We start from the raw sequence: 14,535 nt of genomic DNA on the forward strand, positions 1-14,535 counted from the left end.
TAGTCACCCAACTTGGACCAGAGTGATAACCCTATGAATGAAGGCATGTGGTCAGGTTCAAAATATATTCTAAGGGTTGAAGAAGCAGTGAAACAAGAGGAAATGGTTTAGACATTTAGGACAGAGGCAAAGTGTAAAACTTCTTGAAAGTCAGGAAGAGGGGTTCAGACCTTTCAAACATTCACTTGGCATTAGTATGTAGTATGCATTGAATTTTGGAGAGACTATAACTAAAGAGGTCTTTACTCAGACTATTTCAGAAAATATGACAGAAGTGTCACTAGGGCTCAAACACAATGGAGCTGATGGTAAAAATGGAGGTGGAGGTGATTGAAGTAGTATGTTGGTAGTAGCAGAGGTCATAGTGTAGGATGGTGAAGGTGGTGGTGATAGTGGCAAGTATCATGTGGAGATGGTGGTCATATTGACATGGATGTGGAAGTGAAAGGAAAGAAAGGAAGGCAGAAAAGGAAGGAAGGAAGGAAGGAAGGAAGGAAGGAAGGAAGGAAGGAAGGAAGGAGGAAGGAGAGAGAGAGAGAGAGAGAGAGAGAGAGAAAGAAAGAAAGAAAGAAAGAAAGAAAGAAAGAAAGAAAGAAAGAAAGAAAAGAGAGAAGGAAGGAAGGAGAGAAAGAAAAAGAAAGAAAGAAAGAAAGAAAGAAAGAAAGAAAGAAAGAAAGAAAGAGAGAGAGAGGAAAAGAGAGAAGGAAGGAAGGAGAAAGAAAGAGAAAGAAAGAAAAGAAGGAAAGAAGGAAGGAGAAAGAAAAAAGAAAGAGAAAGAAAGAAAAAGAAAGGAAGGAAGGAAGGAAAGGAAGAAGGGAGGAAGGAGAGAGAGAGAGAAAGAAATAAAGAAAGAAAGAAAGAAAAGAAAAGAGAGAAGGAAGGAAGGAGAGAGAAAGAAAGAAAGAAAGAAAGAAAGAAAGAAAGAAAGAAAGAAAGAAAGAAAGAAAGAAAGAAAGAAAGAGAGAAAGAAAGAAAGAAAGGAAGGAAGGAAGGAAGGAAGGAAGGAAGGAAGGAAGGAGAAAAGAGAGAAGGAAGGAAGGAGAAAGAAAGAAAAGAAGGAAAGAAGGAAGGAGAAAGAAAAAAAGAGAAAGAAAGGAAGGAAGGAAGGAAGGAAAGGAGGGAGGGAGGGAGGAAGGAAAGAAGGAAGGAGGGAGAGAGGAAGAAAGGAAGGAAGGAAGGAAGGGAGGATCCAATCTAGAGACATTTACAAAACGAGAAATATTAGGACTTGTGGGTTAAATGAATAGACGAAAACAGAGGGAAAGGAAATTGAGATGCGTTAGTGACCCTGACAGAAGGATGTTGGAAAGAATAGTTGAGGGGAGGGATTGGTATTGAACATTAATTTAGTTACAGATATAAAGTAATAGTGGAATAACCAAGTGGATGGCCAACTGGAATATTAGTTTCTTTTTTTTTTTTTTTTTTTTTAATTTATTTATTATTATTATACTGTAAGTTGTAGGGTACATGTGCATAACGTGCAGGTTTGTTACATATGTATACTTGTGCCATGTTGGTCTACTTCACCCATCAACTCGTCATTTACATCAGGTATAACTCCCAATGCAATCCCTCCCCCCTCCCCATGATAGGCCCCGGTGTGTGATGTTCCCCTTCCTGAGTCCAAGTGATCTCATTGTTCAGTTCCCACCTATGAGTGAGAACATGTGGTGTTTGGTTTTCTGTTCTTGTGATAGTTTGCTAAGAATGATGGTTTCCAGCTGCATCCATGTCCCTACAAAGGACGCAAACTCATCCTTTTTTATGGCTGCATAGTATTCCATGGTGTATATGTGCCACATTTTCTTAATCCAATCTGTCACTGATGGACATTTGGGTTGATTCCAAGTCTTTGCTATTGTGAATAGTGCTGCAATAAACATACGTGTGCATGTGTCTTTATAGCAGCATAATTTATAATCCTTTGGGTATATCCCCAGTAATGGGATGGCTGGGTCATATGGTACATCTAGTTCTAGATCCTTGAGGAATCGCCATACTGTTTTCCATAATGGTTGAACTAGTTTACAATCCCACCAACAGTGTAAAAGTGTTCCTATTTCTCCACATCCTCTCCAGCACCTGTTGTTTCCTGACTTTTTAATGATCGCCATTCTAACTGGTGTGAGATGGTATCTCATTGTGGTTTTGATTTGCATTTCTCTGATGGCCAGTGATGATGAGCATTTTTTCATGTGTTTGTTGGCTGTATGAATGTCTTCTTTTGAGAAATGTCTATTCATATCCTTTGCCCACTTTTTGATGGGGTTGTTTGTTTTTTTCTTGTAAATTTGTTGGAGTTCTTTGTAGGTTCTGGATATTAGCCCTTTGTCAGATGAGTAGATTGCAAAAATTTTCTCCCATTCTGTAGGTTGCCTGTTCACTCTGATGGTAGTTTCTTTTGCTGTGCAGAAGCTCTTTAGTTTAATGAGATCCCATTTGTCAATTTTGGCTTTTGCTGCCGTTGCTTTTGGTGTTTTAGACATGAAGTCTTTGCCCATGCCTATGTCCTGAATGGTACTACCTAGGTTTTCCTCTAGGATTTTTATGGTATTAGGTCTAACATTTAAGTCTCTAATCCATCTTGAATTAATTTTCGTATAAGGAGTAAGGAAAGGATCCAGTTTCAGCTTTCTACTTATGGCTAGCCAATTTTCCCAGCACCATTTATTAAATAGGGAATCCTTTCCCCATTTCTTGTTTTTCTCAGGTTTGTCAAAGATCAGATGGCTGTAGATGTGTGGTATTATTTCTGAGGACTCTGTTCTGTTCCATTGGTCTATATCTCTGTTTTGGTACCAGTACCATGCTGTTTTGGTTACTGTAGCCTTGTAGTATAGTTTGAAGTCAGGTAGCGTGATGCCTCCAGCTTTGTTCTTTTGACTTAGGAGTGTCTTGGAGATGCGGGCTCTTTTTTGGTTCCATATGAACTTTAAAGCAGTTTTTTCCAATTCTGTGAAGAAACTCATTGGTAGCTTGATGGGGATGGCATTGAATCTATAAATTACCTTGGGCAGTATGGCCATTTTCACGATATTGATTCTTCCTATCCATGAGCATGGTATGTTCTTCCATTTGTTTGTGTCCTCTTTTATTTCACTGAGCAGTGGTTTGTAGTTCTCCTTGAAGAGGTCCTTTACATCCCTTGTAAGTTGGATTCCTAGGTATTTTATTCTCTTTGAAGCAATTGTGAATGGAAGTTCATTCATGATTTGGCTCTCTGTTTGTCTGTTATTGGTGTATAAGAACACCCCTGAGAGGAAGCTTCCAAAGCAAGAATCAGACAGGTACACTCGCTGTTCAGAAATATTCTATCTTCTGCAGCCTCTGCTGCTGATACCCAGGCAAACAGGGTCTGGAGTGGACCTCAAGCAATCTCCAACAGACCTACAGCTGAGGGTCCTGACTGATAGAAGGAAAACTATCAAACAGGAAGGACACCTACACCAAAACCCCATCAGTACATCACCATCATCAAAGACCAGAGGCAGATAAAACCACAAAGATGGGGAAAAAGCAGGGCAGAAAAGCTGGAAATTCAAAAAATAAGAGCACATCTCCCCCGGCAAAGGAGCGCAGCTCATCGCCAGCAACGGATCAAAGCTGGACGGAGAATGACTTTGACGAGATGAGAGAAGAAGGCTTCAGTCCATCAAATTTCTCAGAGCTAAAGGAGGAATTACGTACCCAGCGCAAAGAAACTAAAAATCTTGAAAAAAAAGTGGAAGAATTGACGGCTAGAGTAATTAATGCAGAGAAGGTCATAAACGAAATGAAAGAGATGAAAACCATGACACGAGAAATACGTGACAAATGCACAAGCTTCAGTAACCGACTCGATCAACTGGAAGAAAGAGTATCAGCGATTGAGGATCAAATGAATGAAATGAAGCGAGAAGAGAAACCAAAAGAAAAAAGAAGAAAAAGAAATGAACAAAGCCTGCAAGAAGTATGGGATTATGTAAAAAGACCAAATCTACGTCTGATTGGGGTGCCTGAAAGTGAGGGGGAAAATGGAACCAAGTTGGAATATTAGTTTCTATCATTCCAGACAGCAGTGTACTAGTAAAGAAAACTCATGATTTTGAGTCAAAAGAGTTTGCCCCAGTTCCTGAGACAGCTATGTAACCTACACCCTCTGAGTCTCAAAGTCTTTATATATAAAATGGACATAAGAGTACCTAGTTCACAGGGCTATTCTAGAAAAAAAGCAGACAAAATTGTCAAGGAGCAGCAAGGATCTGATTTGGGTATCTTCTTTTTTCTTTGCAAATTTTCCAAGAACCCTTTTAGTCTCCATCACCATAATCCCACCAAAGAAAAACTTTCTTTTTAATTTAGAAAACCTTGGTTTCTAGAACTTTGGAGTGACAAATAAAATATTTATATTAAATGTTTAAAAATTACTACGCAGCCATCTTTCTTCCAAACTGGCATGCCAAAACTATGAAATTAGAGTTTGATGTAAAACTCTTCATATAAAACTATTGGGTTCTTCTAATTCCTCTATGTTGATGGACAAGAGATATAGTAAAACTTTCACATGCTAGAACAAGACTCTAGGATCAGAAGTGCTTTTCTTCTCATCACAGAAGTTCAATGAAAGACTTCACTGAGGAAATGAAAATATTTGTTTCCAAAAATTCATACTGGCATGAGTCTTTAAATCTGATTCAGGGTAACAACACTGGCTTACTATATAAGCCACAAACACAAGCCTTGTTTTGACTGGGGCAGAATAGAACACACCTTGTGGGGATGACACAGAAGTCCAGATCGTCCTGCCATGAGTGTCCTTCTGGCAGGCAGTATCAGGGCCTCCCCAGGATACATATTCTAGGTCTTGTTTCACATGAACTTCAAGTCCCTCATCCTCCACAACATGTGAGAAACACATGACAATCATATCTGCAAATGTCCTAAATCAATTCATCTAGGATCAAACTATCAGGTGGTAAAAGAAAGCTGCCCTAATTTTCAAACTTTTGGTAGACAATTATTAAAGCTGATTCTTAAAGCATTAGGGGAAGCATATACTTAAACCTCCAAAAACTTCACTAACAAGACAAAGGTTAGTATAAACTAGGTATTTTCCTTGCCATTTCCTGGAAATGAGTTTTTCTCTATCTTGTTGATGCCCATAAAGGACACAAATTTCAGGAAAATCAAGGGCTAGCTTTCAAATATTTTGGAGATCCAGAAGTAATAAAATATTAAAACTTTTTGAAAAGTACTTCAGTTAATTAATATAAACTACACATTCAATTTGGCATATCAATTATGATAATTTTATGAGCAAATGAAATTTTACATGTTAAAGTTCTTAAACTAATGAAGCAAATGTAGATCTGTAAAGGGTGCTTTAAAAAAAGCACTTTTTCATATTTTTATTTCTCCCAAAATGCCCGTATTTTTCTTCCAAACACTCATTCTTCCCCCATCCCATAACTTTAAAATTGTAAGTAACATCACAGGTTTCTCCTGCTTCCAGCATGCTTTTTCAAACTGTACAAATACTCTCTTCTGAAAATAAATATTATGTAAAATATTTTACATTTCCTATGTGTCATAAGATTGAGGAATAAAAAGATATTGGAAGAAAGACATTTGTGACATTTCTCTGTTTAACACAGTTGCAATGCCCCTAAATTAATCATGGAATTAGATTATGGCCCATAAAGGGAGATGTTATTTAAGAGAGAGCAGTGATGTCTGAAATCCCTAATTAGAACAGTTAGAGTAACCTGAACCTGCAACACAATCAGTTCCCCAAGGAGGCTATTGTGGAAAATAGACAGAATTCTGAAAAAAAAAAAAAGAGCCTTCCTCCTAATGAGCATTTTGAATAGCAATTTTGTTCATTTACATTTCTCTTGTCCCATAAAGTTCAGATAAATTTGTCCATATTTTATATTAATTTCCATGATATTGTCTCCCATTCTTTATTTTCAGAGACTCTGAAGAGTAATTTATTCCACTAGCCTCTCCTGTTGTATAAATTAATGCCTAAGAGTGTGTAGGCACATCAGGTGAATTCAGCACATTAGAAGTAACTCTTCATTATTTATATTAATGGAAGGGGGTTATGACCTAGATAATTCAACACAGGTATTTTCTAAAGTTTCCACTTTTTAAGTTTTGAAACTGTGTGGAAAGTGATAATTTAATCATGGATCCTGTCTTCAAGGAGTTTACAGTCATGTGGGAGAATTAAGACATATACACACTAAGACAAAAACAGAGTTCTTAGTAACATAGAGATGTATGGTAAAATGCTATGGGGACTCAAGAAATGAAAGAGTTGGAGCCATAAACATATATGGTGATGTTTCCAGCACAGACATTACTTTAGCAGAAAGAGGCGCTATTTCTCCCTCACACATTGAATGTATTACCTCTCAATTATAGATAAATTACAACCTTTCTCTTTTGAAAAACGGATATAACGAATACACCCCCCCAAAAAAAGAGGGGGGGAATTACATTTTCTTACCTGTTAAATTACATCTAGGCGCCTATTTCCACACTGGAGACTCTGGCTGACTTAACATATATGTCAAGTTATAGATAAAGACACATATAGTCATAATAAGGGTATAACTTGAAAGTGCCTTAGTATATGGCCTTCTGTAGCTCATTCCTATGTTAAAAGTCTATCTGCAGAAGTCTGACATAACTGTTGCCTTCTATAGCATCAGAATTCACATTTCATTGTGGGAAACACTAAAATAAGTCCTGATTTGCCATCTTGCATGTCAGAAAGCACTCTAGAGCCTGCAGTATCTGAGGGGCATACAACAAACTCTCTCTCTTGCACTGTCTCTCTATCTCTATCTCATGCTTATAAATGTGAATGCAAATTCTACTTATGTTGAACAATAATATAGTTCTTAATTAATCACCCTAGAAAATAAAAAACTTAAGGTAGGATAATGAGTAGGAGTCTTTTCCGAAAAAATGTAAAATTCCCTATACCATCATCATTGTAAACATTTGATCAGTTGTTCAAAAACGCCTGAGTACAGGACTGTTGAATGGTCTTTGGGCCTAAGGTATGGTATCAGCGGAATAACATGAGAAGTTATGAGATGCATTTGCATTGTGTTAATATGGATTTCCATTTTCTAGCCTGCTGCTCAGATTTTTAGGATTAGGAAAAAAAGTTAGACCTCACTTCAGATGAGTAATACTAAAAATGCAAAACCTTATCCTTTGTTACATTTCAGCTATCAGGAATTCAGAATTTCTCATCCATAAACAGAATTTAATGAAACACAAATGCAAGTCTTTTTCCCAAAAACCTAAATATAGAGTATTAGAGGTAATCCTATTTGAAATGTAAAAGAACAAAAATTTAGGTAGATTGATTAGACTAAAGCGTTAGGCTTTTTTCAAAGTTATTTAATAAAAATATGAAAATTTTGCCAAGAGTTTTGCAGTGCTATTCAGAGCACAGACTCTCTTTAAAAGTCATATTGTTCTCATTTCCTGCACCATTGAATTATAGATATATTTTGATGAACATTAAAGTATAGATGGTATTTGTTAAAAACTGAAATAGATGGTCTTAAAAAAGAATAAAAGCTGTTATTACTCTTGATACTCTAGTCAATGAAAGGCCACTGTGTAAATGCCAATGGATCTAAAATTTTCAAATTCTAATCAACATAATCCTCCTCTTGAAGAATTTACAATATATATGTTAAAACTCTATTTACTTGTATTTGGAAAATTACTAATGCTTTCTTATTGGTTTTCTTAGCAAGAGAAATTGGGTGATATCTGCTTCTCCCTTCGCTACGTACCTACTGCTGGTAAGCTGACTGTTGTCATTCTGGAGGCAAAGAACCTGAAGAAGATGGATGTGGGTGGCTTATCTGGTAAGCCTGCGGTGTTTATTGATTTTTTTCAAATGCTGTTTCATCGTGGATACCAAATGCATGGCGCACATGCTGCGACTCCCCACTCCTTAATTGATCACAGTTCTCTTTCCTACGGAGCCTGGAAGCAGTCTCAGAATTCATCCCAACACAGTGCCCCAGGAAGCCACTCTCAATTTATAGGAATTGGCATAGAAGATTAAATCTATTTTCCTTCTTTGGAGCCAAAGTATCCATTGTCTTTTTGATGGCATTGAAAGCTGAAAACGTTTGCTTCTTTTCTGAAAGGGAGTACTTATGACAGATTATAATTTTGTTGAGTGTGGAGGGGGTTTTGGTCAAAATTCACCCATGATATAAAAAATAATGTTTTCTCTGAGACTTATTTATTAGGTATTTGATAGCCTAACATAGTTCCTACAATACCATTTATTAAAGACATGGTATTTCAACATATATGCATAATGAAATCTCTGTTTGAGAGTGAACCCCTATGGTAATGCATTTAATTCCACAGCTTACATTGAGGATGGGAGAGATGTGGGGATTTAAAGTTCTATATAACCCAATCTCAGTAAAACATGGTGAATAACGTATACCCTGCCTCAAAAGCAAAGTCAGCTCAAGGACTTGTCACTGCCACGGTTGAACATAATTTTTCTTCTTCTCCGTATGATTAAATCAATTATATTTTTAATTTTCCGCTAAATCATTAAAGTGTGAGGAATTTTCTTGATATGCCACAAGGTCATCATAAATTGACTGCAGTTGTCATTGTTTGTGGCTGTGGAATTACAACCAACATCACTGGTTATTCAATGCTTTCTTTAATAAAAATATTGCAAACTTCAAAAGGTCATCCTAAGGCAGCATGGTGATTTTTTATTCTGAAGCATAACAGCTAAAAAGTGCTACAGCTGAGCTTCCCCTTACTTATCCACTAATTTGTCAGCCAAATTCTCCTGGTACCTAACTTTATTTCTCTTTATAAATAAGTCATCTGGGGAAGCTGTACTAATTCTTTCATGTCATTAAGACCCTATTTAATAACTTGCTGTTTTTATTGTGCCTAGTAGTGTAACACAGCAAATGTAAAGCAAAGAGCACAGTGTTCTCTAGAAATATAGAGTATTTAATGTGACTATAAATGAAAAACATGCAGAGAAATTTTTAACTACAATAACAGTTCACTCCCAGATTATTACTTAGTATCCTAAGGTAACTTCAGACACTTTTAACATTTCCCTGTCCTTTGGTTCAACAGCCAACTATCATGACATGATTTCTTTGTATCCTCTCTCTTATGCTTTATCCCAAATGTCCATGTCAACCATCCCCTCATCACCTATGTCTAGTACTCTGCTAGTCTTCCTAAGGCATCCTATATGCTTCAGCAGAATTCCAGAGCAGTTTTACCATGAAGCCAGAAAAGCTTCAGGGCCCCTCATTTGTCCTGGCTTCTTCCAGGGTCCCAGAAATGAATTCCCATCACCATAGATAGATATTTTTTTTTTTTTTTTTTTTTTTTTTTTTGAGACGGAGTCTCGCTCTGTCGCCCAGGTTGGAGTGCAGTGGCCGGATCTCAGCTCACTGCAAGCTCTGCCTCCCAGGTTCACGCCATTCTTCTGCCTCAGCCTCTTGAGTAGCTGGGACTACAGGCGCCCGCCACCTCCCCCAGCTAGTTTTTTGTATTTTTAGTAGAGACGGGGTTTCACCGTATTAGCCAGGATGGTCTCAAACTCCTGACCTCATAATCCTCCCACCTCGGCCTTCCAAAGTGCTGGGATTACAGGCATGAGCCACCGCGCCTAGCTAAAAAGCCCTAATTTTAAGGGCTCTTCACTGCCTGTGGAATTAAGCCATAATCACTCTCTTCACTTAAGTATACGTACTGTAGACACATCCAGCCTATGTCATGCCGTATCTCATTTTCACCAAATTGACCAGCACACTATTTTGCAAACAAACTATACAACTTTTTGCCTCCATTACTTGCTTAGGTCATTTCCTTCACCTGGAATTCTCTTCCTGCCAACAATGTCTAGCCAATTCCTACCCATTCTTTAGGCCCAGCTTAAATACTATCTCCTCCATTCATTCAATAAACATATATTGTGTCCCTACTTTAAGTCAGCATTGTTCTGAGCACTAGGTTTACATTAGTGGATAAAACAGTGCAAAGACCCTCCCCTCCTGCAGCCTGCATTCTAACGCAGGGAGACAGAAAATAAACCAACAGATAGCAAAAGCATGAGTCTACCAAGAGGTAACAGGTGCTATGGAGCAGTCAAGCAGGAAGTAGGATAAGGAGTATTGGGGATTCATCTTAAATGGGGTTCGGGGAAGACCTCATAAGTAGGTGGCATTTCAGCAACAACCTGGAAGAAGTGAAGAATTGAGCCATGGGGTATCTGGGAGAGAAAACAGCCATGGGGTGTCTGGGAGAGAAAACAGATACCTCATGGCTCACTTTTTCACTTCTTCCAGGTTGCTGAAATGCCACCCACTCATGAGGTCTTAAGACCTCATGGTTTTAAGATCCATCCCAGTAGAACAAATCTTTGCCTTTTTTTAAATGCCGCTAGCCGTTTGTTTACACCCCTCAAACATCGTGCTTCTCTCTCACTAGACTGTGTTCTGTATTTATCCCTCCCACAATGCTCTCAGTGACGGGTAGCACTAAGCATAGCTGCTGAATGAATAATGAATTATTTACAAAGGAGCTATGGCCTGAAAAAACAACTCTTGCATTTCAAATGTGTCTAACCCACTTACCATTAAAATAACTTTAAGCACTTGGATGGTCTGTCTCAAAGTAAGTTGACCTATGTACGAGGAGAACAAAATTATATAATAAGATCATTCTAGGTAATTCAAATGCCAAAGTACATTTGCTGGAAATGACTAGTTAATTGGAACCAAAGTGGGTTGTTTTGCCAGAGTTTAAACTCCATCTGCCACTAACTAGCAATTTGACATTGCACAAGTTATTTATTTAACTCTTCTAAGCCTCAGCTGCATTATCTATAAAGTGGGAATAATGAGAGGACTTTGTTGATGATGCTATGAGAATTAAATGAAAGCACAGGGCCTGGCACAACTAAGTGCTCACTAAATACTATTGTAGTCATTTCTATTAGTAATTTTATCAAATCTTGGTCTAAATATGCAACATGGGAAAGCAACCAATGGATGATTTAACCAATTACTTGCTTCAATGGGGAAAAAAGTTTATCTGATTGTTTGATGGAATTAGCTGATTAATTCAGGCAAACGTATCAGTAGGCCCACGTTTTGCATAGACACTATAGTGAATTAAGATAATTAACAAAACATTTGAGAAAATAAAACATGGAAACATATGTAAAATAATTTTCTTATTGCTCTCCAACAAAGTTGTTTCCTTCCTACAGTATTCACTCAAAATGCATTGCACAAAGATTTTGCCTCCATTGTATATCCATATGCCAAAAGATGCAAATCCCAGCCCTTCATACTTTACAGTGACAAGCTTAATTGGACTATGCACATCTCTACAGTAGATTCTTGCACTTGCATTCTTAATATCCCAACTTTCAAGTGCTTGTGAGCAACAGTGAGGATTTCTGAATTTAACTGCAGTCGTGTTGATTAACGACAGGCACACATTTTGAGAAATGTGTCATTAGGTTATTTATCATTGCACAAACATCATAAACACAAACCTAGATTCGGCAGCCTATTGCACACCTAAGCTATGTGGTATGGCTTATTGCTCCTAAACTACCAATCTACACAACATGTTACAATAATGAATACTGTAGGCAATTGTATTTATGTATCTAAACATAGAGAAGGCACCACAAAAACACAGTATCAATCTTACGGGACCACCATTCTATAGGCAGTCCATCCTTGACTGAAATGTGGTTACACAGTGCATGATTGTATTTGTATTGAGATCTTGACTCTTGTAGGCTGCAAGACTGTTCTTCAGGAGCGAGTTGGTGCTGTAGAATACGTGTAGGATTTTTTGCCTTGTACTTGGAAAGAATCAAGCCTTCTGCCTAGTAAACATGTCTCAATAGCTTCGTTGCCTTTTACACATCTCTGTGTGGAGTAAATCTTCCTTCAAACAATAAATGTTTTCTACTTGGGAAAATTGGGGAAGAGAATAAAGAGGTCAAAGTGAAGGCACTGGAAACGTTGAGGATTCCCAAAGGTATGAGGCTGTGTGTCTCATAGTTTTGAGCTAAAGTATGTAACTTTTATTCCTAAATTTATACCTGTGTAAATTCCCAAGTCAGAGACTAATCAGATACTTTGCTTCTTGTCCCTATTTGTGTCACAGCAATTACTTTCCTCAAGTTTGGTGTTTCACTTTGTTTTTTGTCATCTCAGAAATTTGACACTTCTGAGTACAGCTTTAACGAGGAATGTCAACACTGTAAGTTTAGTTTAGGCTTTCTATTGTAAATTAAATGAAATTCTGAAAGTTTTCTATTTAAGGACATGGCTGTTTAAAGAAGGAAACACTAAACTTTAAAATCAGCAAAAATTGAAGTGATTATAGCTTTTAAATTTTGATCTATTCAGTAGTAATTCTGTTTTTCTACTTCAATCTGAGAATTATTTTTGACTGTTAAAAAGTCACATTATCAGTTAGAGAACGGTTTCTAATTTAGAAATCTTTTTTAACTTGGTTTTCTCATGTGGTTCTCATGATAGCACTGTGAGGTAGTTTCTGAAGATGACATTCTTATTTTACCAGTGAGAAAACTGAAGCTTAGAGGCATTAGACAGTGTCCATAAACTATCTTCCTGCACGTGGCACACAGATGGGGGTGTTCATTACTTGCGATTGCTCTTATCGCTACTGACATTTGATCTCAGCTGACCTGAGGGTAGGACTGAAGTTCAGATCCCCCTGTTCTCAATGCAGAGGACTTTCCAATGTAGCATTCAGCCTTGCCCACACCCCTACCTTCAGGATGGGAGAGAACGAGGATTCCTCAGCTCTAACCTGCGTGAGGTGCCTCCCTTGCCCAAAGCCAAAACATCAAGATGAGGTCCTCACGGTAGAGAAGACTAGAAATGGAGTCTTCATGGATTGTTGGAGATGGAGGGATTCTTGGAGACTGGGGAAAATGTTCGTAAGTGTAAACCCTTATGGATTCTCCTAGTCAAATAGCTCCAGGGCAGCCCCTTTCTTGCCTTCTCAGAACCACAAATTTATTTTCTTGCTTCACTTGTGGTTTCTGGCAGATTCCTCTTCTTGCTGGGCCCAATATGAAACAGAATGTGGTCTCACAGACCTGTTACACTTCCTTCATTCCCTGAAGCTAGCATGTAGTTCTTTTGAGACTTCTTTCTGTGTTTGAACTGCTAGTAGCCATGGAAAATCAACAAGGATAAAAAGCGTACCGTCCTTTGATGTGGTTTGCATTCACCTAAATTGGAGGAGTAGGGAACATAATAAAAGTATGTCAAGCATGGGGGCAACCTGGAAACCCGTATGGTAAAGGGCTGAAATCACATGTAGCTATTCCAGCAGTCTCCTGAACGTCAAGGAGCTAGCGGGGTGGCTAAGAGGTGGGATCAGGTCAACAATGGTTGCAAAGTGCTCTCCTTCATCATTTTTCTGTCCCTTTCACTCTCTGTTCTTTGCCCCATCCCTAGTCCTCTGCCTGGCCATCCCTGGTCCTGCCTTGTCACTATGAAATGAAATCTGTACTGTGAAAAGCAACATTTGGAGCTGTAGAAGAGTTCCCCCAAAACATCTAAGTCTCTAAAAGAAAAGGGAAATGAAATGTTTGAAAGTGGCAGCAACTACTTGAGGGAGATGATAGAGAGGGAACAGGGGACTCGTGGTGATGAAGGAGTCACCATCACTGTATGTCACACTGCCAGTGTGTGGATTAGCTACTGTGACTTAGGCCAGCAAAATTTACCCTATCCCTCTCCTTCCACCCACACACACTCTGTTTTCTGGAAAATGCCATTTTTTAAATGTTACTCGTGGGTTTGTCTTTTCTCTATCTCCTTTTCTACTGTCCTAGAAATGTAATTTGGGAAATGCAGCCAGATTTAAATATTTGAGATCATTTAGGAAAGAGCAACTCACCCAACCTCAGGTAACTACTAGATTCCAAGGAGAAACCATGAACCAGCAGAGGTAGGTCATTCCCTTAGGCAGCATTTATCAACATGTGATATTTTGCATAACCCCATCAAAATCACCTCGGGTACTTATTAAAAACTAAGATTTCAAGGACTAATTCAAACCAAGCTGCAATTGAATATCTAGGGGTGGGCACCTGGAAATTGCATTTTAAACAGGTGCTCCCCATCCATACACACATACCTATGTTATTTGTATGCATCTTAAATTTGAAAACTATACTTCAGAGGCTTAAAACACTATGTCATAATTTTAACTGAGGCCTAGGTCAGCAAGTTCCAAGTTAGAATTTTTTTTTTTTTTTTTTGGTCAGTAACATAGAATACATCTTTTGCTTTATATAATGGAATTTCCTCAAATAAGAAGTTCTATTTCTTTCATCAGTCCAGTATCCTCTTCCCTGAAAAATACCTTGCCCACATGTCTAAATTCTTATCTTTTTTTCTTGAGTCTCCTCCACTGAAAGAGGAAATAAAAGCAATAGATGTTTCC

General features: G+C 38.0%; 1 protein-coding gene across 4 annotated transcripts in view; it reads left to right on the forward strand.

Moving 5' to 3' along the window:
- SYT1 (synaptotagmin 1) overlaps positions 1-14,535 on the forward strand; it is a 600,120-nt gene that overhangs the window by 486,960 nt on the left and 98,625 nt on the right. For all 4 annotated transcript variants that reach the window (XM_025402035.1, XM_025402033.1, XM_025402036.1 and 1 more), the window contains one exon: positions 7,766-7,883. In XM_025402035.1, the coding sequence (XP_025257820.1) occupies positions 7,766-7,883 (118 nt within the window). The remainder of the gene's footprint in view (positions 1-7,765; positions 7,884-14,535) is intronic.

The sequence above is a fragment of the Theropithecus gelada genome, chromosome 11, assembly GCF_003255815.1.
Source record: "Theropithecus gelada isolate Dixy chromosome 11, Tgel_1.0, whole genome shotgun sequence".
Lineage (NCBI taxonomy): Eukaryota > Metazoa > Chordata > Mammalia > Primates > Cercopithecidae > Theropithecus > Theropithecus gelada.